A 24,999-nucleotide genomic window follows, 5' to 3' on the forward strand; every position below is an offset into this window, starting at 1 on the left:
AGCTTTTCCTCCACCCCATTTTTTGCTTATTTAATATAGAATGTGTATTATGCATAAATTATCTATTATCTATGATTTTAGATTCAAGAAAAGAATTGTATTTGGATGAAGAGTTGGAGTATTAGACAGTTATTAATTTTTATATAGGTCAAGATAACTATGACTACAGGATTTTCACATAGACATGAATAATTTTTCTAGTTTATTAAGATGTATTTAACTTATAGCACTGATTAAATTTAAGGTGTGCCATATTGGTGACTTGTCTTATGTACATTGTGAAATCATTACCATCGTAAGTTAACATCTCTTATCTCAAATAAAAACCAAATGAAAGGAAAAATGAATTCTTCCTTATGATGAGAACTTTTACAAACTGAGCAAGAAGCAATACATGAAATTGAAAACTAATAAGAATTTTAACTGTGTCACCCCCTCTAAGCCTGGATTTGCTGTATTTTTCCCTTTCCTTTAAAGGTAGCAACAAAGACAACAAAATGGAAGAACTTATCCATGAAAATGAGCTGGTGGGGTGAATGTGAAATGGAGAAACACCAGGGATTTGGGAAGAGGGATGTGGTGATGGGTGTGGTGTTACAATTATGTACACAAGAAATAAAGATATTGTGAATCGCAGTACCTCAAGTAATAATAAAAACAAGAAAAAAATTAAGGCCTTGCCTTTAATTTTCGGTCCATCTATTTGATATCCAAATCTCATACCATAATAGATCTTCACTATTTATGCACTGTCTATGCAAAATTCTAGTCTGTAGCACTTAGTACCCATGTTTTAGGATAAAATATATAACCATGCTAAACTCCACTTTCCTTATCTCTAATAGGTGGATAGTGAAAGATATTTCACTGATCTTTTGAAAAGATTAAGTGAATTTATATGTATATATTACAGTATGCCTATAAATTTTAAGAGCCTTATACGAGCTTTGCACCTGCACTAGAGAGATAGCTCAATTGGCTAAGCACTTGGTTTTTTACACAGAAGGCCTGGGTACAGTCCTCAGTGCCACAAGGTCCCCTGGGAACACTGTTAGAGAAACCACTGAACACAGAACTGGGAGTAGCCCCCTGGCACTCTTGAGTGTACCCAACCCCCCTAAAAAAATCTGACACATTAGAAATGCTATGTATTTCTTAGAATTGTCATTTTTTAAAAATCAGATACACTGATATCCGTGCATTCAATCTGGATTCCTTTTCATCTTCTATTTATTCAGTATGATTTTATTTTTTTCTCTCTTTAGATGAAAAGTTTGGAGTTAAGACCTCACAAAAAAGAATTACTGGGAAAACTGCATTTCATAGTGAAATAGAGGGTAAAGATACAAGAGATGATTCACTGTATTCCATTTTAGAAGAACTGTGGCAAGATGCTGAGGAGATTAATAGATATCAAGAAAAGCACCACAGACCTCTGGGTCATACTGCTTTCATCAATAAGAAAGCATTGAACACTGAGTGGAATTATGAGTATAAAGACAGAGAAAAATTTATTTACCCAAACCCAAATCTTATTCTTTCACAGAGAAGATCTCATATGCATGACTCATTTGCAAAGAGTTTTAATTTCAACTTGCATATTCATAGTGAAAGCAATGCAACAGAGAACTTTGATAAAATTCTTGTACAGGATCAAGTTAACAACAATAGCTCTTCTTATACTACCCATGAAAATGTACATACGGGAATGAAATTTTGTGAAAATAATCAGTGTGGAAAAGTCCTTAGCCTCAAACAAACACATCCTTACAATCTGAAATTCCCCACTGGAGAGAAAGCAAACACATGTACTGAATTTGGGAAGATTTTCGCCCAGAAATCACACCACTTTGCACCTCAGAATATTCATACTATGGAAAAGCCTTATCAATCTAGTAAATGTGTAAATGTTTTTACACAGAAGCCACTACTTAGTATTTATCTGAGGGTTTGTAGAGATGAAAAACTATATATATGTACTCAATGTGGGAAGGCATTCCTCGAGAATTCAGAATTAATTATGCATGAGAAAACTCATACTAGAGAAAAGCCCTTTAAATGCAGTGAATGTGGAAAATCATTTTTCCAGGTATCATCTCTGTTTAGGCATCAGGCATCTCACACTGGAGAAAAACTCTATGAATGCAGTGAATGTGGGAAAGGCTTCTCTCTGCACTCAGCTCTCAATATACATCAGAAAATTCATACTGGAGAGAGACACCATAAATGCAGTGAATGTGGGAAAGCCTTTACCCAAAAATCAACACTCAGGATGCATCAGAAAATCCATACAGGAGAGAGATCCTACATATGTACTGAATGTGGGCAGGCCTTTATCCAGAAGGCACACTTAATTGCACATCAACGAATTCACACTGGAGAGAAACCTTATGCATGCAGTGACTGTGGGAAGTCTTTCCCGTCTAAGTCACAACTCCAGATGCATAAGCGAATTCACACAGGAGAGAAACCCTATATGTGCACTGAATGTGGGAAGGCCTTCACCAACAGATCAAATCTCAATACTCACCAGAAATCTCATACTGGCGAGAAGTCTTATATATGTGCTGAATGTGGAAAGGCTTTCACCGACAGGTCAAATTTCAATAAACATCAGACAATTCATACTGGAGAGAAACCCTATGTTTGTAAGGATTGTGGGAGGGCTTTCATTCAGAAGTCAGAGTTAATTACACATCAGAAAATTCATACTACAGAAAAGCCTTATAAATGTCCTGACTGTGAGAAATCCTTCTCCAAGAAGCCACATCTCAAAGTACATCAGCGAATCCACACTGGAGAGAAACCTTATACATGTTCAGAATGTGGAAAAGCCTTCACTGACAGGTCAAATTTCAATAAACACCAGACAGTTCATACTGGAGATAAACCCTATAAATGCAGTGATTGTGGAAAGGGCTTCACTCAGAAATCAGTTCTAAGTATGCATCGCCATATTCATACTTGAAAGGAAACCCATTTCTTGAAAGACAAACCTCACAAAGAAGTCAGGTATAAGTATGTTGTAGAATTCATACAATATATATTCTACATAAATGCACTGTATGTGAAAAAGTGTTTGCCATGTTCTATCAGTTGACGTGAGAAAAATTATTCAGAAGAAACTCTTTAAAGATTGTGCTGCATTAAAGGAAATTTCCATACTTGCTCAGCCTCATGAAGATGTAACAGAATCCATACTGGGAAAGAAGTTGTAAAGAAGTTGTCAGGTTGATGTATTGGGAAAAGCCTGCTTTTGAAAGTTTTATTAAGGCAAATTCTTACCCTATTCTTTTTAGAATGGGGCTACACATAATAAACCAACGAACCAAATTTGCTATGCTATATTAAGCAATTTAAAGTGATAATGAAAAAAGTTGAGCAACAAAGTAACATATTTACTTGTGTGGATCTTTTCTCAGTTGTGTAGTGTTTATGGCAGAACACATTGCACAGTAGTGAGAATAATTTATTTTTAATATAATTGTGTCTATCAAATTTTACCATTGAATAGTTTTTTTACATGGATCTGTGATTTTAAAGTCATTGCGTTTTTATGTATACAAACATCTGCAGATATAATTTTATATGAACTCATAAATATAATCCTCTCATCTTTTTGATTTCCATGGCATCATATTTTTATCTTTCATTGAGATAAAATGCAAAAATAGTCACATTTACCCCCTTATTTTATGAACATCCCTTTTGTAATGTTGCTGTATTGCTGCTTTTATTAAGAGGTAGAGTTAAAGAGATTACAGAAGAGATTCAAGGAAGCTGAAGAGTCCTCCTACAAGCATACCTTCTCTAGTTGCTATTTGAAATTCTGGAATTTCATTCTTCAAATGGAAAAGCTCAGATTACCCAACCAGGAATAGGAAACCGAATGAAGCAGAGATCAATCAGCTCAACTGAATGAGTCCCATTAGGCCAACCGCCAGAATGACAATTTCCTTGACATCTAGCACTAGCCAAATGGGCCAGACCAGAAGAGTTACATTTGTTATCATGCAGGATCATGAAATAAAGAAAATGATTATTATTTTGTGCTACTACACTTTGGGGAAGAGTTTTTTGCACAGCAAATACTGATACCTAAAAAGTGTAAGCCTGTGTGTGGGAGTGGTTCATGGGGCCTGAACAGAATGTGGAGACTGGAAAAACAAGGGAAACTCTAACCAAAAAACTGAAAAAGATTACAACCTATGTTATTGAAAAAAAAAAGGCAATAGCAAAAGATTCACCGTGCTCTTTGGAAAGGCAGAGAATTTATCAAATGAATGTGTGCATCTTGCTGAGGGAAATTCTAGAAGTGTCATTTTTGCTGCTTTTAGCTTCAAATGATAAGATATATAGGAATAGAAACCGAAGTAATTGCTCCTCCACCTGAAAGCAGAATTCAGAAGAAAAAGCAAAAAAAAAGAAAGAAACAGGATTTTGAGGGCTGGAATATAAATTTCAGATATTTTCTGGGTGAAAAGTGGATCCAGGGTAAAGATGAAATCACAAGCTTGCTCTGTTAAGATGAATTAATTTCTTAAATTTATGCTTGGGAGATCCTCTAAGCTAAACTAAATGGCTTTTAAGAACTTTATGACATTGTTCCAGTAGCCTGACACAGCTCAAAGCAGACAGGGACCCATCTTAAAAGATTGTCAATGTGGCATTTGGGGATATAAAACGTAGACACAACCAAAATTCATTTTACAAAACTCTTATGCCACTTGAAATCATTTTACCAGAGCAAATATATGCACAGTGGACTGAAATTGTTAAAAATGAAAATGGCCTCTGGGCTCTCCTAATATCTATAAACAGGAAGCAAGCTGAGAAACTTACTGAACTGCAAAGAAATTCCATTTTTAAGGGAAAAGAGGGTACTTCAGAGAGAAGACTGAAGAACAAGAATATTATAGTGGACTCGGGAACTGTTCTAGGTAAAACTATGACCTAATCAAGAAATAGTTTTTATACCTGGCAGCAGGGTAGAATTTCAGAATTATGCAACAATGACTGGTATATCTCTCTTGTTTCTCCCTCTCTTGAACCAGTTCATTATGAATACCCAATTCCTAACTCGCCTCTGTATGTGTCTGAAAGGATTAGAGGGAAGCCCTGTAACTTGTAATTTAGCTCATAGGTATCTGAACTGAGAAGTTTCCCAAGAAGCCTCAGACACATCTGAACTTGATCCATGTCTCTGGTTTGAACTTGAGGCCATAATCTGGGGTGAGACATTTGGAGGTCATGGAATGGGGGAGATATGGTTTGCATGTATGGTAATGTAAATAATTTTAAGCAGAAGACAGATTGTGTGTTATATGGAGAATACTACAAATACATCTATCCCTATATATATTTTCCCTTTCAATAATTTTAATAACCCAATTTCAGTTTCAGAGATTTTTATCCCCACCCTGACTACCAATGAACCCACCAAAGACATTCTTTTCAGTTACTTTTTCTAGCATTTCTGCTTGACTCTTACCAGTTTCGTCTTTCTGCTAAAAGTCCCCATATGTTCATGCCTGTTGTTTCCATTTACCACTAAACCCTTTAACATATGAGCTGTTACTTCAAATTCCCTGTTTGAAAGGTCATCAATTTGGTCAGCTAAGTGTCTGTTGAGTGCTCTGTCCCTTGACAGTACTTTGTTTTCTCTTGCTGTTTGCACCAAATGGATTTTAGATAAGTGTAGAATGTCATAAGTGGGCCAGTAGAAACTGAGTTCAATAATATTTGTTCCTGAAAAAAAGATTTGAATGCATTTCTGATAGTTGGGGAAATATTGAGGGGATATCTCATCAGGTTTTAGCTGGGTTTGGGGTGTTTTGTTGCTCTGGTTACTTACATTCAGTGTACCCTAGAATTTCCCAGAGAATGTGTTTCTAAGTCCCTTTCCCCTTGTCTGTACCATGCCTGTGTGCCTGCCTCTTATGGAATGTCTCTGCCCTTGCCTTTCACCGCTCTTTCTACTAGTGTTGTGGTGATCTGATGAGGGTACCAGTTTTATTTGTGTTTGCCTTGGTTGTAAGTGGGCCCTTTACCCCTAGGTCTTGAGGTGGGATTAAATCTGCCACCCCAACCAGGCAGAAAAGCCTTGATAGTCTGGATCCAAGATATTTCCTGCATAAGCAGAATAATTTTTGCCTGTACTCTACATATAGCCTCTAACCTGGGAGCAACAGGGTTTGCTGCACTTTCTTCAGTGGCTCTACCTTCGTTCTGCCAGTGTGTAAGGTACTACTGGAGCTGTGTGCCATTTCTATGTTATCAGCTGTCTTTTGAAGGCTTCTACCATGGAGAGTGGCTTTCTCCTGTCTTCTGCGAGGACCCAGTGGTGGTGTGTGGAGAAGGGCCTATAAGTGGGAGTCAACTACTCTGAGATCTCCAGCTCTCAGGGGCTTCAGTATTCTCATATCCCACCTTGAGTAATTCATTAATTTTTCTCTTTTGGTTTCAGGGCCAAACCTGGTGGTGTCCAGGACTTACTCTTGACTCTTTTGCTCCAGGGTTCCTTCTGGTGGGACCCAGGAAACACTATGAGGTGCTGGGAATCAGCCCTTGCCACATGCAAAACCAGAAACTTACCTGTTCTACTATCTCTGCGGCCCAGATATTCATTATTTTTTGGGTGGAATTCTTAGTGCTTGCCCCTCTTCTTTCTTGATCTGCTTCAGATGGCCTAGTGCTAAGGTGCTATCTCCTGGGGTCATTGTTTGTCATATGTCAAGCTAGGTGGTTGCTTTATAAATAGCGTTTTGTTCCCCCAAAGTTACAATTTTGTAAATTACCCACTTTTTTCTTTTTGGTTTTTGGGCCACACCTGGTGTTTTTCAGGGGTAACTCTTGGCTCTGCACTCAGAAATTACTCTTAGTGGTCTCAGGGACCATATGGGATGTTGGAGATTGAACCCGAGTCAGCTTCATGCAACACCTTACCCACTGTACTGTCTCTCCAGCTCCATGTCAGATTTTTTCTTGTAAAAATCTGAGTTATTGGAGTGGGAGAGATTTTTTCAATGGTCAGAGGTACTTGCTTTACTTGCATAGAAACCCAGTTTCAACCCCTTGCATTGCAAGCACCTACTTCACCCAAAACTGCTTGGAATAGCCCTGGAAACTCCTGCACATTGCTGGGTTTGTCCCTGGTGGCCCTTTGTCTAAAGGCACTTCAGTTGCCAACATCAACCACTATCCAGTGGGGTAAGTCACAGAGAATGAGACAAACAAATACACAAGGACTGTTCAAGATTAGATTTGCCTGGGCACCCATAAGTGAGCACCCAGGCTGACCATTTTATTCTATACAGCATTGGTATCCCACTCTGGTTCGCAAGTTGTGGGTTATAGTTTAATTTGACCGAGACATTAAGAATAGTTAGTAAGCACATCAAAATTCATTGGGTACATGAGGAACAGAGGCTGGCATATTTCACATAGCCAATTAGCAGGCTTCCCTTAGTGATGACAATTTACTATTCTTTTCTTACCTATGTTGCCTTCCACATATAGAGACACTAAAATTTTTATTCTGGTACATTTTGCTTGCCCTGTCACCTATTCTTTTCTTTCCTGAGTGCATTTGTACTGACCATTTATATTCTAAGAACTATGATGTTTTGCCCAGGGGACTATTCTGACCTTAGGGTTGGGAGTTGGGTTTTGTTTAGGAGGGCAATCTTCTGCAGACCTCGTTGAACTTGAGTACTTCTGAGAATGAGGAGCCCTGAATTGCCAGATCCAAGAATAGAACTGTTCAGCTTATTAATTTATTTTCTTTCCTTCTTTTTTTCCTTTTGTTTGTTTTTGAGCCAAACCCGGCAGTACTCAAGGCTTTTTGTCCCATACAGTCTAATTAGCAGAGCATCACCCCTGAATGCTTCTTGGAACTCTTCCAGAAAAGAATATGAGATATTATCTTTTTAAATATCTTCATACAAGAGGCAGAAGTTTGGATGGTCTCCTTTGGCTGCAACCTTATATATAAAATATATATATTACACTTCATACACACACATACACACACCCCCTTATTTCAGTGTAACTTTGCTGTTTCACCAATCAAGAGGTAAAATTTCTCTAAACCTAAAACATGGGCTTGGTTATTTTTTTGACCAATGGAACATTTTTACATGACACAAGCAGAGGCTTGAGAAGTACTTGCACAAGAGTCTGTCATTCTTGGTACTCTTTGTAGTTTTCAGTTTCTGTATAACAAAATCTAGATTGTTCTGGTAGATGAAAGATCACATAAGCAGTTATGAAGCACTTGAGCCACTTGACTGAGGAGCCCCAGAACAGTTGCTATGGTTTTGAATAAAGGCATTGTAGCCATCTGACTGTGGTCAAGCCAATTGTGACCAGCAGTATTAATAATGCACTGCCTAAATTAGAAAAGCTTTGCCACTCAGCCCTTACCACTCGCAGAATCACAGATTCAAGTGGTTTTTGCTTTTTAGCTGCTCCATTTGAGGGACTATGTTCCCCAGACAAAAAAAATAAATGGTACATTTACTAATTACTGAATTCTCCCCCTCCAGTTGTCATCCTTAACAAATACATTTATCCCTTGGTTTCCCCAGGCTTTGGGTTCAGGACTTCCTCAGATAACATATAGATTTCTTATGTAAAATGGTTTCTTTTCCACATATAACCTATACACATCCTCCTGTATACTTCATATTATCTCTAATTACTTATGATACCTAGTAGAATGTACATACTGAGTAGAGTTGTTATGCTATGTTATTTAGGGAATAATGACAAGGAAAAATTCTGTATATGTTCAATAGAGGTGTTATCACTATGGACCTAACTATTTTTCATCTGTACTTGTTTAAGTCTGTGGTTGTGGAACGCACAGATACACAAGGGCAGATGTATTATTATTCTGAGCACTTTTCCTCTTTAATATGTCCCCAGCCCTTTTTTATTGAGTCACCATGAGATAGACCATTAAGCTGTTCATGATTAGATTTTAGTCATACAATGTTCCAGCAATCATCCCTCCACCAGTGTATACTCCCAACCCCCAGTGTCCCCAGTTTCCTTCCCACCACCACCACCACAAACCCACTCCCCCTGCCTACCTGCATGGCAGAAACCTTCTTTCTTTCTCTCTCTCCTTCTGTGCATTATGGTTTGCAATACAGGTGCTAAGAGGCCATTGTGTTTTTTCAGGGCATTCAGTATTTTTATCAAGCATCTGGAGTTGCTTTTTAAAAATGGGTGGCAGCTTTGGGGTGTGGACATGACTCTCAGGGCTTCCAGAGATACAGGGGGGTGGAGGAAGGTAGCCCATCTCAACCCTGAGGAAGCCTGAAGATTTTAGTCACAAACACACATACCTGAATTTTCAGCAGATTATATCTTGGTGAGGTCTGTCCCAAGATGGTGGAGTGTGGCTAGGAGGACGGCAGTGATTTGGATTGTGGGAGCAAGGGGCTGCCAGGGTATGGGCAGGCACCGTAAACCCACCCCCCTCCACTCTACCCCAGTCTGTTCAGCCTTCCACGGGTACAAGATTTATTGCAGCTGTTGATCTATTTTGGGATTTACTTATGGGTCCATGAAGCTAAGCTAGTGGAAGAGCTTATGTAGTGGCACCAGAGTTGGGGTATGGGGGTGACTGCTGGTGCTTTCAGGAGTATAGGGAAGTCGGGTGCGAGGAGGTAGCCCATCCTGACTCTGAGAAAGCCTGGAGATTTCCGTCACAAACCCCCATAATCAAATTTTCAACATATTAATATCTTGGTGAGGTCTGTCCTAAGACTTTGATCTGGCCAGGGGCATGGCGGTGATTTGGGTTGTGGGAGTAAGCAGATGCTGGGGGCTCTGCTTGGGTGGTCACCAGGCAAACCTGCCCCCCTCTGATTTACCCTGGTCTGTTCAGGCTTTCGTGGGTCCGAGCTGCGGTTTTTGTTCTCTTTCAGAGATGTATTTATGAATCTCTGGAGTAAGGCCAATGAATGACATTGTATGACTGAGCCAGAGATAGTTTGTGGGCGTGGCTCCCACATACCTAAACTTTTGGCAGTTTAATTGCTCAGAAAACTGGGTCCTGAGTTGTTGGAGTCTGGCCAGAAGCAAAGTGGCAATTTGGTGTTGTCAGGAAGGCCAGGGGCACCATCAGATTGCTGATGCCCTCGGTCCCTGCCCCCATGGTGCTGGGCCTCAGTGGCAGTGGCAGCTGTGGGGCAGTGGCAGTGGCAGGACGGCAGTGATTTGGATTGTAGCTGCTACCATTTGCATCTCAGGCGCTCTGGGTGGGTCGTAGCCACTAGTTCGGCCGAACCTGCCCAGGGGGCACATGCCCCAATCCTCAGTCTCCAGACAGTTGGGACTTAGGGATGTTTTCCTCCATTATACACTGCAGGTGGCACTGGTGGCTTGGGCTGGGGGCTGGGGGACGCCCTGCGGACGGTGAGTTGCCTGAGCCGGCCTCCCACGGTGGGAACCCGGGCGACCCCTCCACTCTGGGCCTGCACTCTGTGGTAGTGCCCAACTGGAGCCCAAGAGCCCCATTTATTCATGCTAAACTTCTGCCCAGAGTGCCCAAGTGCCCAGAGTTGTAGTAGGTCTCTCAGCTTCGGAGCTCCAAGGCCAACAAGCGCCAGTTTGCTTCCACTTAAAGCTACTCTTTTTGAGAGAAAGTATTTAGAGGGCATCACAGTCACTCACGCAGAAATATTATGACCCCATTGACCCCTCTGTTCAGAGCCCCGTGAGCTGCTGCCTCTCTGCCAGCTCCCACCACTCTGTGCTCATCCATTTATATACTCATACATGTGTTCATGTGTAAAAACACTTGTATACAGGTGGAAGATATATAAGGATTATCTTTGACTTTCAGATATGGACTCATGTCATGCAACCAGCTCTGCATTTCCCCATGGAATAGATGTGATAGCTCATGGAATGGATGTGCAATGATTTATTGAATGATTTGCATATTTAAATTTACTCATCCCATTTCCATTTTTCCCACCACAAGAAACATTGTCAAAAGACAATGACAGGGGGCCGGAGCGATAGCACAGCGGGTAGGGCGTTTGCCTTGCACGCGGCTGACCCGGGTTCGATCCCCGGCATCCCATATGGTCCCCCAAGCATCGCCAGGAGTAATTCCTGAGTGCAAAGCCAGGAGTAACCCCTGAGCATCGCTGGGTGTGACCCAAAAAGCAAAAAAAAAAAAAAAAAAAAGACAATGACAGTATGCTTTTTTTGGGTCACACCTGTTGATGCACAGGGGCTACTCCTGGCTTTGCACTGAGGAATTACTCCTGACGGTGCTCAGGGGACTGTATGGGATGCTAGAAATCGAACCCAGGTCGGATGCGTGCGAAGCAAACACCCTACTCGCTGAGCTATTGCTCCAGCCCTGACAATGACAGTATGAATAGTGATTATAGAGGCTCAGGAAGCACTTGACTGGGGTTTCAGCCCTGGTTCTTTCTACAAGTTACTAGTCTTGTGACTTTGGCAAGTTAGTTAATCTTGAACCTCTTTTTACAACTGATTTCTTGCATTATAAAAAATGTTTTCTCTAGTGCCTATTTCGGAGATTTCATGTGGCTAGTTTTCTAGAGCTGCTGCAACAAAAGTACTACAAATCAAGTGGCTTAAAACAACAAAAGTGTATTTCCTTTGGAAGCTCGAATTTTGAAATCAAGGTATAAGTAGAATCATGCATTCTCTGAAGGCTTTAGGGCACAAACAGTCCATGCCCCTCCTAGATTCTGGTAGCCTCCGGCATTCACTATCTTTAGATACATGACCTGAGTAACAGGATAGTCATTTCTCTGTATGTTTACACTGTTATTCTGCAGACCTGTCTGTCTTCAATTTTTCCCCTTCAATAATACTGTATTTTCCCTACCCCAATGGCCTCGTTTTAAGTTTATTCTTTTTAGTGGGAGCAAACCCTGATATCTCAGGAACTACTCCTAGTTTTTTGTTCAGGGGACCATGTGGTGTCAAGGATCAAACCAGGGTCTCCTGTTTACAAATCATGTACACACCCAGCCCTAATATGATTGATTCTTCAAAGACCTTCTCTCTAGGGAGCTCAAATTCTGAGGACTTGAGAGCTTTGGGTTTAAACATATCTCATTACATGGACATGACTCAACCCTTTTTTTTTTTTTTGCTTTTTGGGTCACACCCGGCGATGCACAGGGGTTACTCCTGACTCTGCACTCAGGAATTACCCCTGGTGGTGCTCAGGGGACCATATGGGATGCTGGGATTTGAACCCGGGTTGTCCGAGTGCAAGGCAAATGCCCTACCCACTGTGCTATTGCTCCAGCCCCATGTCTCAACTCTTAATCCATGGATGTGGATGTGTGTATTTATGTGTGTGTATAAAGAACTTAAAACTATGCATGGAGAGAAGTTCTTGAATGTTTAATATATAATGAATCATGAAGATACCTAGAACCCCTCTGTATTTGGATGGCATTTGAGAGTTTGTGGTATTCTTATTCAACTACCTAAAGAAAAGAAATAAGACAGGAAAAACAGATCAAGAACCAAAATGTGTGTGCTATCACACATTTGAGGGCTAGTTCAGGAAGAATTTATGTATAGATAGTAGTGGGAAGAAGGAAAGAGGGAGGTAAAAACTTACCAGGTGAGTGAAAGACTCACAGAAGATGGAGTGTACAAGGACTACTTCAGTGGTGATATTGTCAAGACCAGAGGTAAATTTATGAGCTTGGAAAAACTGTTATTGTGTGTTGTGATAAGTCATTATTGAATTTGATGGGAATTGTTTAAGAAGTGGATTTAACTGAGAATGAGCAAACCTGCAGGATTTTCTGAAATTGGGTAGTATTACTCCTCCAGAGAATTTTTCCTATAGGAAAAATATTAGGTCGTTTGAGTGTCTTATTCTGTTGTTATATGGGTTATTTTGAGATATGTATTTCTAGTAATTCTGTTTGGCTGCAGAAGTGTACAGAAGTACTCAGGTGTTCATTCTCCCTCACTCTCTTCCATACTTTATTCAGCCCCTGTTCATATCTCCAGCTCTTCTGTGACCAACAGTGGCCTCAGGCCTACTAACAGATGAATGGATGCAGGTCCACAAAAGTAATAGCTCTTCATCAAATTTTCCATTAGCTCCCCCATCACAGTCTCACTTCAGCAGCTGGCTGTGCCTCGCTTCTCAAATTTCCTGGCAGGCTCTAAAGAATCCACACATGTGATGGCCTTGAAAAGGCTGATATAGTGGCTTCTCCAACCTCTCTGCTTTCCTTTCCATACCTTCCCTTCTCCAACAGTTGCCATGATTGTGCATGACCTAATTACTATTTTAAAGTCCTTGTTTTCTGAATATACTTTCCTGATTGTTAGAATTACACTTTCTTTAATGAAGATTTGCTAAATGTTTCTTGTCTAAATGTGAGTGATGCCACTGAGAAATCCTACCCTATCCTGTTTTTTTGTACTTTTCTGCCATATAATTAATTTTTTGTGCTTAAAGATAAAGAGATTTATTTTACTCCCTTCAGCATAATTGTTTAGTAAACCATTTGTGTTGTTACATGTATCTGTATTTATTCCTTTTATTGTTAAGTTGTATTGCATTTTATAAGCATACCAAATTTATCTATTCCTCTGTTGTTGGAAACCTATGTTATTTCCATTTTACAACCATTACAAATAAAACTAATGTGAACATTTGTATACAAGTCTTTGTGTGACCATACATTTTATTTTTCTTGGGTAAATGCCTCAGAATCAATGTTTGGGTCATACGGTAAGTGTGGATGTATATAAGAAACTTACAAACTTATTTTCCAAATGGTATAACATTTCACTTTCCCATCAGAAGTTAAAAGGCATTCCATTTACCTCATATCTTTGCCATTACTGAATATGATTATTCTTTATCATTTTAGCTATTTTTGTGGGATGAATTGATAATTAAGTGTGGTTTTAATTTGTAATTTCTTAATAATTAATATTGTTGATCACATTTCCCATGCTCATTTGCCATCTATATTATCTCAGTTCATGTACCCTTTTAAATATTTCACCCATTTAAAAACCAAGTTGTGGGGGTTAGAGAGATAGTACAGTGGATAATGCACTTGCCTTATACATGGCTGATGGTCACCTGAGCCTGCCTGGAGTGACCCCTGAGAGCAGAACCAGGAGTAAAAACTGAGTACTGCCAGGTGTCGCCCCAAAACAACCAAACCAATATTTTTCAACTAAGTTGTCTTGTTACTGAGTTGCAAGAATTCTTTCTGTATCATATATGCATGTCCTTTTTTTAAAACTTCAATTCCCAACTGTTTGCTGCAGCATATAGATTGTACTAGTAGTAGCAATAGCAAAGCGGGTAGGGCGTTTGCCTTGCATGTAGCAACCCGGGTTCGATTTCTCCGTCCCTCTCGGAGAACCAGCAAGCTATCAAGAGTATCTCGCCCGCACGGCACAGCCCGGCAAGCTACCCATGGCGTATTTGACATGCCCAAAACAGTAACAACAAGTCTCACAATGGAGACATTACTGGTGACCACTCAAGCAAACCAATGAGCAATGGGATGACAGTGATACAGTGATGCAAGTAAAGTTTATACATGATCTTTTATTTCACATTTTTGTCAAGCTCACTGTTAACTCTGATAGCATTTTTGTAGAACCTGTTTGTTTTCTAGATAGACAATCTTGTCTCTATGAAAATGATACCTTTAATATCATTTTCCATTATCTTTGCCCTTAATTTATTTTTTAAAACTGATTGGACCCTTTGTCAAAGGTTCTAATGTTGAATTGGAAGAATAAGAGTGGGCGCCTTTGCTTTTTGCTTAATTTTAAGAAATAATCATTTAAAGGTGGCAGGTATGGTGGGGGCAGGGTGGGAATTGAATATTGGAGCACAAGTGGAGGGAAGTTGAAACTGGTGATGGGATTGGTGTTGGAATACTATATGTCTAAAGCTCAAGCATCAATAACTTTGTAAATCACAGTTCTTTAAATCATTTTTTAAAAGAAATCATTTAGGTTTACAATATTGAATTGATATTAGCTGTAGGTTTTTTATATGTGCTCTTTACCAGGTTGGAAGAGTTACTGCTATTTCTAATTTGATAGTTTGTATCAAGAATAGATGCTGGGGGCTGGAGTGATAGCACAGCGGGTAGGACATTTGCCTTGCACGGGGCAGACCCGGGTTTGAATCCCAGCATCCCATATGGTCCCCTGAGCACCACCAGGGGTGGTTCCTGAGTGCAGAGCCAGGAGTAACCCCTGTGCATTGCCAGGTGTGACCCAAAAAGCAAAAAAAAAAAAAAGAATAGATGTTGGATTTTGTCAAATGCTTTTTCTACATCCATTAAGGTGGCTAAAGTCCATTAAGATGACCATATTGTTTATCTTTTTTTCTTTGTTCATCTGTTGAATTGAGGGGTTGCTTTTGGAAGGGGTGCGCCTTCCAAGGAGATACTCAACAATCTGGGACAGATAATTTCTTGCCCGTGACCTACAATGCTCTATCAGTGCTCAGGGTCTTCCAGGACTATACCTGGTGGTGCTTATGGTGTCATGTGGTGTCAGGAATTAAAGTTGTGTCCTCACACATGCAAGGCAATTTCTCCTGTCATTTAAGCTATCTCTCTGCATCCTATAATATCAAAGTGAATTCCTGAATTTAAAAATGAGTAATGCTATATTATTTATTTTTATATATAACTGGATTTGATTTGCTAAAATCTTAAGACTTTTTATACATATTTAGATGGGTGGACCTCTAACATCTTTATTATAACACCGTGATTTACCAAGTTATTCATAATACAGTTGTTTCAGGCCTTTGATGTTCCAACACCACTCCCACCACCGGTGTGACCTTCCCTCCACCAGTGTCCCCAGTTTCCCACCCAGCAGCCAAGCCTACCTCTTTAGCAGGCACAAACAAATTTGCTTCATATTGTTATTACAACAAAAAAAGGCAAATGGTATTACCAAAAATACATCAATTAATGTCGGTTTGTGACTATTTTTGTATCTTACAATTGTGTTATTAAAGTTACTATCTGAGAATTTATTGAGCTGGCTGGTGCTAGTTGAGCCTTTTTTATTTTTACCCATTGAGGTTGGTGGTCTTCTACAAAACTTTTCCAACAAATTTGCTGGGCTCTCAGTACTGTGAAATTTGGAAGTGCCATGCACTCTAGGAGCTGTGGAGCTGGAACGATTTGGTAACTTGGTGGCTTGATGCGGTTCAGTTGTGGAGCTGAGCTGTTTCTATGGCAGAGGGTGAGGGTGGGAGCTGCTGAGCCTTCAGGCAGGAACACCTATTCTGACTGCTCCTATGCTGAGAAGGCCCCAGAGTTCTGGGACTTCGAAACGAGCCTGGACTGGCCTTTTTAACTCTTTTCTTCTGTTTTTTGCCCTGCATTTATCATGGTAGTACTGGGTTAATAGAATGAGTTTGGTCCATTTCCCAGAAGAAAAAGTGGAGAAATGGTATTATATTTTCTTTTAGTTGTGTGGTAGAATTTTCTAGTATAGCTTTAATTCTATTTGAATTTGAAACAAGTCTAACTGATAGAATATCAGTGAGCAGGGTCTGGTGGTGTTGCAGGACTCTTTGAGGAGATAGAGATTAAAGTGTACAAACTTGCAGTTAAAAAATGAACACATTCTTGAGATCTTATATACAACTTTCTGATTTTAGTTGACCCTATTGTTTATATTAACATTTGTAGTTTGCTAACAGACTATATTTTGAATATTCTCACTACAGACGAAATAATAATTACATGGTGGTGTTATGAATAGAGTTGTTAGTTAACACTACAATGGTAATTATATTGTGATATGTAAGTATCAAATGAACGTACCTTAAACTAACAAGTTATGTATCAATTGTATATACTTACGAAGGTTTTAACTAACAACTCAATTCATTTAATAGCTATAAGGATGTTCAAGTCATCATTTCTTCATTGAACTTTGATGGTAAATTTCAAAGAAACTGTCAATCAATTGTGGATTATATAATTTAGAGCAAAATGTTCATCATTTTCCTTTATTTTCATCCTTTATCTGGCACTTTTTTTTTTGCTTTTTTGGGTCACACCCAGCGATGCTCAGGGGTTACTCCTGGCTCTGCACTCAGTAATTACTCCTGGTGATGCTTGGGAGACCATATGGGATGCCGGGCATTAGAACTCAGGTTGGCTGCATGCAAGGCAAATGCCCTACACACTGTACTATCACTCTGGCCCTATCTGGTACTTTTTTTAATCTGTAGACTCTAGAGTGATATTATCTTCTCTGTTTCTTAATATTGGTAATTTATGTCTTCTACTTTTTTGTTTTGTTTTTGGATCACACACAGTGATGCTCAGGAGCTCCTCCAGGCTCAGTACACTGAAGCCTCTCCCAAGGTGCTCCGGGAACCATGTGGTACTGTGGATTAAAAGTGCGTGTCCTGCATGCAACCCATTCACTACAGCCTATTGAACTATCTCTCTGGAATGCATCCTCTGTGTTTTTCTCTTGGTTCATTTGACTAAAGATTTATCAATTTTATACATCTTTCCCAGTTGATCAACTTTTGGTATCATTGTTTTTTTCCATTGTTTTTCTGTTCTCCATTTTATTGATTTATGCTCTTTTCTTTATTATGCTCTTTCTGTTGACCTCAGTTAAAATTTCTTTTATTTTTCTAGTTTTTTTTTTCATTTTTTTTAAATGGAGGACTTCCCTAGTGGAAGTCACAGGGGCCTAGCCCAGTCCCATTGATGTCCACCCAGCTGTGTGTTTAAGCCTGGTGATGCAGTGCTGCTCAGACATTGTTGCTTAGGGGCCACCAAGACTACACTCACTGGTTTTGGGGATGGAACCTAGGGACTTTTTTATGGTAGGCATGTGCTCTACAACTTTAGCTAGCTTAGCAGCCCCCCCCTTTTTTTTTTTACTAGTTTCATTCTTTTTGAAGCTCAGTTGCAAGGGTCTGGAAGAAAAGAATAAATAGTGACTGCTTACTAATGGGTAGAGGTTTTCTTTCGGGTGGATGATGAAAGTATTCTGGAACTAGTTAGTGGCTATTAAAGTTAAACATTGTTAATGTATTAAATGTCACTGGGTTGTTCACTTTAAAATGATGAAAAGAATTAATTACATATTGTGTATAATTAACCACAAATATGACAGCTGTAAAAATAAAGCATTTAATTTACATTTTTATTTTATCTGAATTCAAAAAAAATTAAAACTAAAAACTTGTAGCTTTGAAAACATGGAAATAAGCTAAATACTCATCAATAAATGACTGGATAAAGAGGCTATAGTACTCAATGAAATACTACTCTGCATTTAAAAATATAAAATGGTGCTTTGTGAGACAAAATGAATGGAACTTAAGTATGCTAAGTGAAATAAGTAAGAAAATGAAGAACAGTTAGATCCCTTTACTTACATGTGGAATATTAATTACTTGAGTAAAGAAAATGGCAGAAAACAATAAAATTTGCCCCTAGGCTCAGTTGGGATTTCTAGAGGAAAAAGGGAAGGGAGTGGAGGAACGATAAGAGGTTTCCTTTGGTGGTAGAACAGCTCTAGAATTTTGTTGGAAGTGGTAACAGTTATACAAAAATAAATACATGGAAGTAAACCACCTAAATTATCATAATGTTATAAACCCATGGTAAGTCAGTGAAAAAAGTAAAGAACTTTTAGATGGAAGAAAATTTTTTTCTTGGGTTCACAAAGGTTTCCTAGATATGTCATGAAACAGCATGTTAATTAACATGTTATAAAATAACATATTAATTATTTCATGTACAAAATTTTGCATTTTAAAGGAAAATGGCCAAAGATAATATAATTTTATAACAAGTCTGACTTGTATGCAGAATATTAAAACAATAAAAGTGGACAAAAGACTTGAGTAGACACTTGACCAATAACATGGGCCAATGAAGGGCTGGGGATCAGGAATCAGGGCACAGTACTTGCATATACAATGACCTGAGTTTGGTCTCAGGAAATATATGACTCCCTCAGCAGCACTAGGTGTGCTACTGAAAGCCCCAGTACTGCATTTCACTGAGCCTGAGCACTTAGTCTTCATGCCCAGTTGGCCAAGTATCACTGGGAATGCACCCCAAGCAGACCCTCTGAGCACAGGTTGGGAGGCCAGAAAAAAAAAAGCGGTAGGGGTGGAGATGGGATTAGTACATGACTATTGTCATTTGGGATATGCAAATTAAAACCACAATGCAGTACCCTAATTAGAAAGTCTGTTAGGCTAAAAACCAAGTGTCTCAAAGGATGTGACAAACTGGAACTTCCATCCTTTATATGGTTTCAATAGAAAATGAAGCATACAAGCCAGAAATTCTACTCAGAGAATTTTACCCATGGGGAAAATTACGTTCAGAATACACGTTTTTTGGGATGAGAGGAGGAGGGTTGTCGACACTTCAGTGGTGAGAGTATGCATTAATTTTGTACATCAATAACAGAAACTATAAAACTATTATATCCTTAGCACCTAAACTATAAAAGAAAACCCATACATGTTTTAAGCACTTATTCATATTTGCCCCAAACAGTTGGAAACAGCTGGTAGAATTCAACTGGTACATCATGACTGGTATGTAGGGACATGACTTTATCCTTGTTGAAACCCATGGAAACATGTATTACAAAAAGTGAGTTATATGCAAATTTTTATGAAAAGTCCCCAAACTGGAATATAAAGTATTGGAAATGATCCTATACACAAATTAACCTACTAAAACGAGTGTGTATGTGGGGGCGAGGAGATGTACCTTGGAAACTTTTTACTTGGTATTGAAAGGATAGAGATGAGAACTGAAACAATTATACTGTATAATGGTCTTTCTTTTAATTTTTTAATTAATAAATAAAATTTTATTTAGTCACCATGAAATTACAGAGTTATTCATGACTAAATTTCGGGCATACAGTGTTTCATTACTGATCCCTTCAGCAGTGTCCATCCACTTCCTCCACTAATGTACTCCCATTTGCCTCTCCATTCCAGTCTGCTTCAATGAGAGGAGGGTTTTTATATGTTTTTGCACCATAGTTTATAGTGCTGTTGCTGATAGGGTTTCATATATAACCGTTTAACACCTTTCAGCACCACCTTCTCATCCCAGTTGAATGTTTCCCTCCATCATAGGCATTTCCCCTTCCCTGTTCCATCCCCCAGCCCTGCTCAAGTGGCATGTTTCCTGCTGAATACAGGTTGTCATGTTCATTGTTTCCATTGCCTTTGGGTATTCGTTAGTCCACCATAATGTTTCTTTATATACTACATATAAGAAAGATGATTCGGTGTCACTCTCTCTCCCTCTGACTAACTTCACTCAGCATGATACTTTCCAGGTCCCTCCACGTAACAGCAAATTGCATGACTTCATCATTTCTTATGTCCAAGTGTTTATGTACCATAGTTTCCTTATCCAGTCCTCTGTTCATGTACACTTGGTTGTTTCCAGATTTTGGCTATTGTGTGGATAGTGCTGCAAAGAACACTGGGATGCAAATGTCCTTTCTCCATTTTGTTTTTGGGCCCTTGGAGTATATTTCAAGACATGGAGTTACTGGATCAATGTTCATGTTGCTTTTCAGAAAAGCTGAACAACTCAACATTCCCATCAGCAGGGAATAAGAACAGGGATGCTCCCTGCATCCACACCAGCACTGTTGGTTCTTGTTCTTTTTGATGTGTGCCAGTCTCTGTGGTATGAGATGATATCTCATTGTTGTTTTTATTTCCATCTCCCTGATGATTAGTAATGCAGAGCATGTTTTGATGTGCCTTTTGGCTGTTTGTATTTCTTCTTTGGGGAAGTTTATGTTCATTGCGCCTCCCCATTTGTGATAGGATTGGCTGTTGTTTCTTGTGAAGTTCTACCAGTGCTTTATATATATATTGGGTATTAACAATTTATTGGATGAGCGATGGGAAAATAATTTCTCATAGCTTTTGGGCTCTCTTTGTATTCTGGTTCTCATTTCATTTAAGGTGCAGAAGCTACTTAATCTAATGTAGTTCTGTTTGTTTATTTTTGCATCTATTGATTGGTCAGTGGTGTTTCATTCTTGAAGATTCCTGTAGTTTCAATGTCATTAAAGTTCTGCCTATATCTTCGTCTATGTACCTTATGGATTCATGTCTCATATCAATGTCTTTACTCCATTTTAACTTGACTTTTGTGCATGGTGTTAAAAACATGTCAGAGTTCAGTTTTACATGTTGCTGACTGGTTTTCCCAGCACCATCTGTTAAAGAGATTTTCCTTCATCCACTTCATTTTTTGTTCCTATATCTAAGATCATCGATCATATATCTGAGTATCTGTCTCAGGATATTCAACTCTATTCCACTGATTTAGAGATCTGTTTTTATTCCAGTACCATGTTGTTTTAATTTCTACTACTGTGTAGTAAAGTTCTAAGTTGGGGAATATGATGTCTCCCATCTTCTTTTTTCTCAAGGATTATTTCAGCTATGCAGAAGAAATTTGTTGTTCCATATGAATTTCATGAGTGTTTGATCTCCTTCTTTGAAGTGTGTCATGGGTAGCCTTATAAGGACTGCATTGAAGGTATAAAATGCTTTGAGAAGTATTGCCATTTTGATGATGTCAATCTTCCCAGTCCATGAGAAGAGGATGTGTCTCCATTTTCTCGTGCCCTCTTTTGTTTCTTGAAGTAGTGTTTGTAGTTTTCTTTACATAGGTTTTTCACCTCTTCACTTAAGCTTGTTTCAAGGTACTTGATTTTCTGAGGCACAGTTGTGAATGAGATTGTTTTTTAAATGACTCTTCTCTTTCATTATTTGCATACAGAAAAGCCATGAACTTTTTTGTACTAATGTTGTAGCCTGCCACTTTGCTATAAAAATCTGTTGATTCTAGGAGCTTTTATGTAGAGTCTTTAGCATTTTCTAAATATAGTAGCATATCATCTGCAAATAGTGAGAGCTTGACTTCTTCCTTTCCTATCTGGATGCCCTTAGTATATTTTTATTTCCTAATTCTATGGCAAGTACTTTCCATACTATATTGAGTAAAAGTGGTAAGGGTGGACAGCTGATCTTGTACCTGATCTTACAGGGAAGACTCTTAATTTTCCTCATTGAGTAAAATATTTGCTCTGAGCTTGTGGTAAATGCTTTGAGTATGTTGAAGAAATTTCTTTTAATTACCATTTTGTTGAGGATTTTTATCAAGAATGGGTGCTGGATATTGTCAAATGCTTTCTCTGCATCTATTGATATGATCATGTAGCACTATAGCACTGTCGTCCTGTCCTGTTTGTTCATTGATTTGCTGGAGCGGGCACCAGTAACATCTCCATTGTGAGACTTGTTACTGTTTTTGGCATATCGAATACGACACGAGTAGCTTGCCAGGCTCTGCTGTGCGGGCAGGATACTCTCATTAGCTTGCCGGGCTCTCCGAGAGAGACAGAGGAATCAAACCTTGGTCGCCCACATGCAAGGCAAACTCCCTACCCGCTGTGCTATTGCTCCAGTCTGATATGATCATATGGTTTTTAATTTTTCATTTATTGACATAGAGTTTTATGTTGATCAACTCGCACATGTGAAACCATCCTTGAATCCCCAGGACTGAATCAAACTTGTTCATGATGTATGATCTTTTTGATGAGTTGTTGGATTCTAGTTGCTAGTATTTTGTTGAGGATCTTTGAATTTGTGTTAATCAGGGATATAGGCTATAATTCTCTTTTTTGGTGGTATCTGTCTGCCTTTGGTATCAGGGTGATGTTTGCTTCATAGAAACTATTTGGGAGTGTTTCTTTTTTTCAGTTTCCTGCAAGAGGCTGAAAAGGATTAGCAGTACATCTCTAGAGGTTTGAAAGAGCTCAATAGTAAATCCATCTTGGCCTGAGCTTTTGTTTAGGGGAAGACTTTTGATTACCCTTTCAATTTCCTCAATAGGAAATTGAGGTTCTATTTAGGTATTCCAAGTCACTTCATGGCATAAAGATTCTCAAAGGAATCTGATGTCTCTCCTTTCATTTCATATTCAGTTTATTAGGGTTCTCTGTCTCTCTTTGTGTGTCTAGTTAGTGGTTTATGGATATTGTTTATTTTTTCAAAGAACCAGCTCTTGGTTTCACTGACCTTTTGGAATGTTTTATGATTGCAGTTTATTAATTTCTGCTTTACGTTTTATTATTTCCTTCATCCTGCCTGCTTTTGGTTCCAGTTTTTTAAGTTGTGCAGTCATATTATTTCTTCTGTGCCCTTTCTTCTTTCTTCATGAATACTTACATAGCTATGAACTTTCCTCTTAACACTTTTGCTGTATCCCACAAGTTCTGGTAGGTCATGTCCTTATTCCTGTTTGTTTCCATAAATCTTTTTATTTCCTCTCTGGCCCACTTGTTTTTTAATAATAAGCTGTTTAACTTCCAAATTAAACATTCTATTTAATTTCTTGATTTTATTCAGTTGTTTCCAACACTTGGTTCATTTGTCCTGCAGTTTTCCATAGTTCCATTTTAACTGGTTGTCAGACAACTTCTATTATACTTTGTTTTACCATTAATTTGTGTTCCTGTGTAGGAGCCGATCACCTGGAAACTCTATTTTTCATTTTTTTGTTTGTTGGCAAGATCACTACACAGAATACCATTACTGAAAGCATATTTGACAAGTCATTTCTCTAGAATCACCTATTGATAATTGTATCTTAGAGTCATTAATTACTTAGGCTTAACAATGGTGAATTTAAATTAAGTGATCTGGTTCCACTGAACTATAATTCACTTAATATCAGGATGGGGCAGGAGAGATAGTACAGACAGTAAAGCCTTGTACAAAGTCAACCTGATTTGATTCCCAACACCACATATAGTCCCCTGAATACTAAGGGTTATAGTAAACCCTGAGCACAGAGCTAGGAGTAAGCCCTGAGCACATAAAGATGTGACCCAAAACCCCATTCCCCATAAAATTAGAATAAACTATATTTTTAAGCCAATATTAAAAAATGACAAGATTCTATAGCATCCTTCAAAATAACCAATAAAAGAAGTATAATGAAAACACTTTAAACTTTAAAACATTTGATGTATTTCAATATACTGAAAATTTTATATCTAGCCAGTTCAAGCATTCGGGGATTGCTTTTTCAGTCTAACATTAATTGAATATTTTTGATAGCTATGGTTTCTTTTATCAAATGTATAGTGGCATTTGAGACCCAAATCTGGGAACCAAAGGTGCTCATGACTCTGGATTTGTCATAGTCCCCATTCTTTTTAGTGGAATAGAGTAAGGACGTATCCATTTGGAGAAAAGTTGTGTAGTTACTTCACAGTAATCATTTGTAAATCAAATTTAGATAATATAAAGAATATGAGAGCCCCTTCCTCAAAAAACTTGCAGAGAACAAAGTCCATGTCCTAACAAACAGCACAAAGTGTCTATCTCTGTTTCTTCAGGTCAGGATATCTGGATGAGTATAGATCCAGTGATTGAGTGGTCTTAGAGAAATGTCTTGGGATCTGGAGATATTGCTCCCGCAGAGCATGTCCCAGCATCAGATTTAGGGTAAAGTTGAATAGCCTTACTGTTCTTAGCAAAAGAACTCCAACCTCCTTTGTAGGAACTGTTCCATGAGAATGAGCTTAAGAACCGAAATAGACAAAAAAATAATGCTTCTACTCCTTCTAGAGTTAATGCTTTCGATAAGGTTCCACTTCTATCTATTATTATAAATTTGCCTGCCACACACAAGAACCAATCCAAATTCTCTGGCATGATTGGGTATCACCCAGTCCCATGTCACTGCACTCCTTGCTGACCACCCAAGTCAGGGTGTGTGCAGTTGTCAAAACCTCTAGCTGCACCTGGAGTAATACCATAGTATCAAGCTGTAACTAATATGGCACTGGATCAGCAGCTTATTAGCAGGCTATACCTAATAATTGACTCTGGGCCTATAATGGACTCTGGAC

General features: G+C 38.8%; 2 protein-coding genes across 5 annotated transcripts in view; both read left to right on the forward strand.

Annotated features, from left to right (window-relative positions):
• Positions 1-13,682, forward strand: part of LOC101545503 (zinc finger protein 81) — an 84,649-nt gene extending 70,967 nt beyond the window's left edge. For all 4 annotated transcript variants that reach the window (XM_055120227.1, XM_055120224.1, XM_055120226.1 and 1 more), the window contains one exon: positions 1,266-13,682. In XM_055120227.1, the coding sequence (XP_054976202.1) occupies positions 1,266-2,968 (1,703 nt within the window). In that variant the 3' untranslated portion in view covers positions 2,969-13,682. The remainder of the gene's footprint in view (positions 1-1,265) is intronic.
• Positions 1-24,999, forward strand: part of LOC101556179 (ubiquitin carboxyl-terminal hydrolase 10-like) — a 157,036-nt gene that overhangs the window by 33,666 nt on the left and 98,371 nt on the right. The gene's annotated exons all lie outside the window — the stretch shown is intronic.

Source organism: Sorex araneus, chromosome X (genome assembly GCF_027595985.1).
Source record: "Sorex araneus isolate mSorAra2 chromosome X, mSorAra2.pri, whole genome shotgun sequence".
NCBI classification, from domain to species: Eukaryota; Metazoa; Chordata; class Mammalia; order Eulipotyphla; family Soricidae; genus Sorex; species Sorex araneus.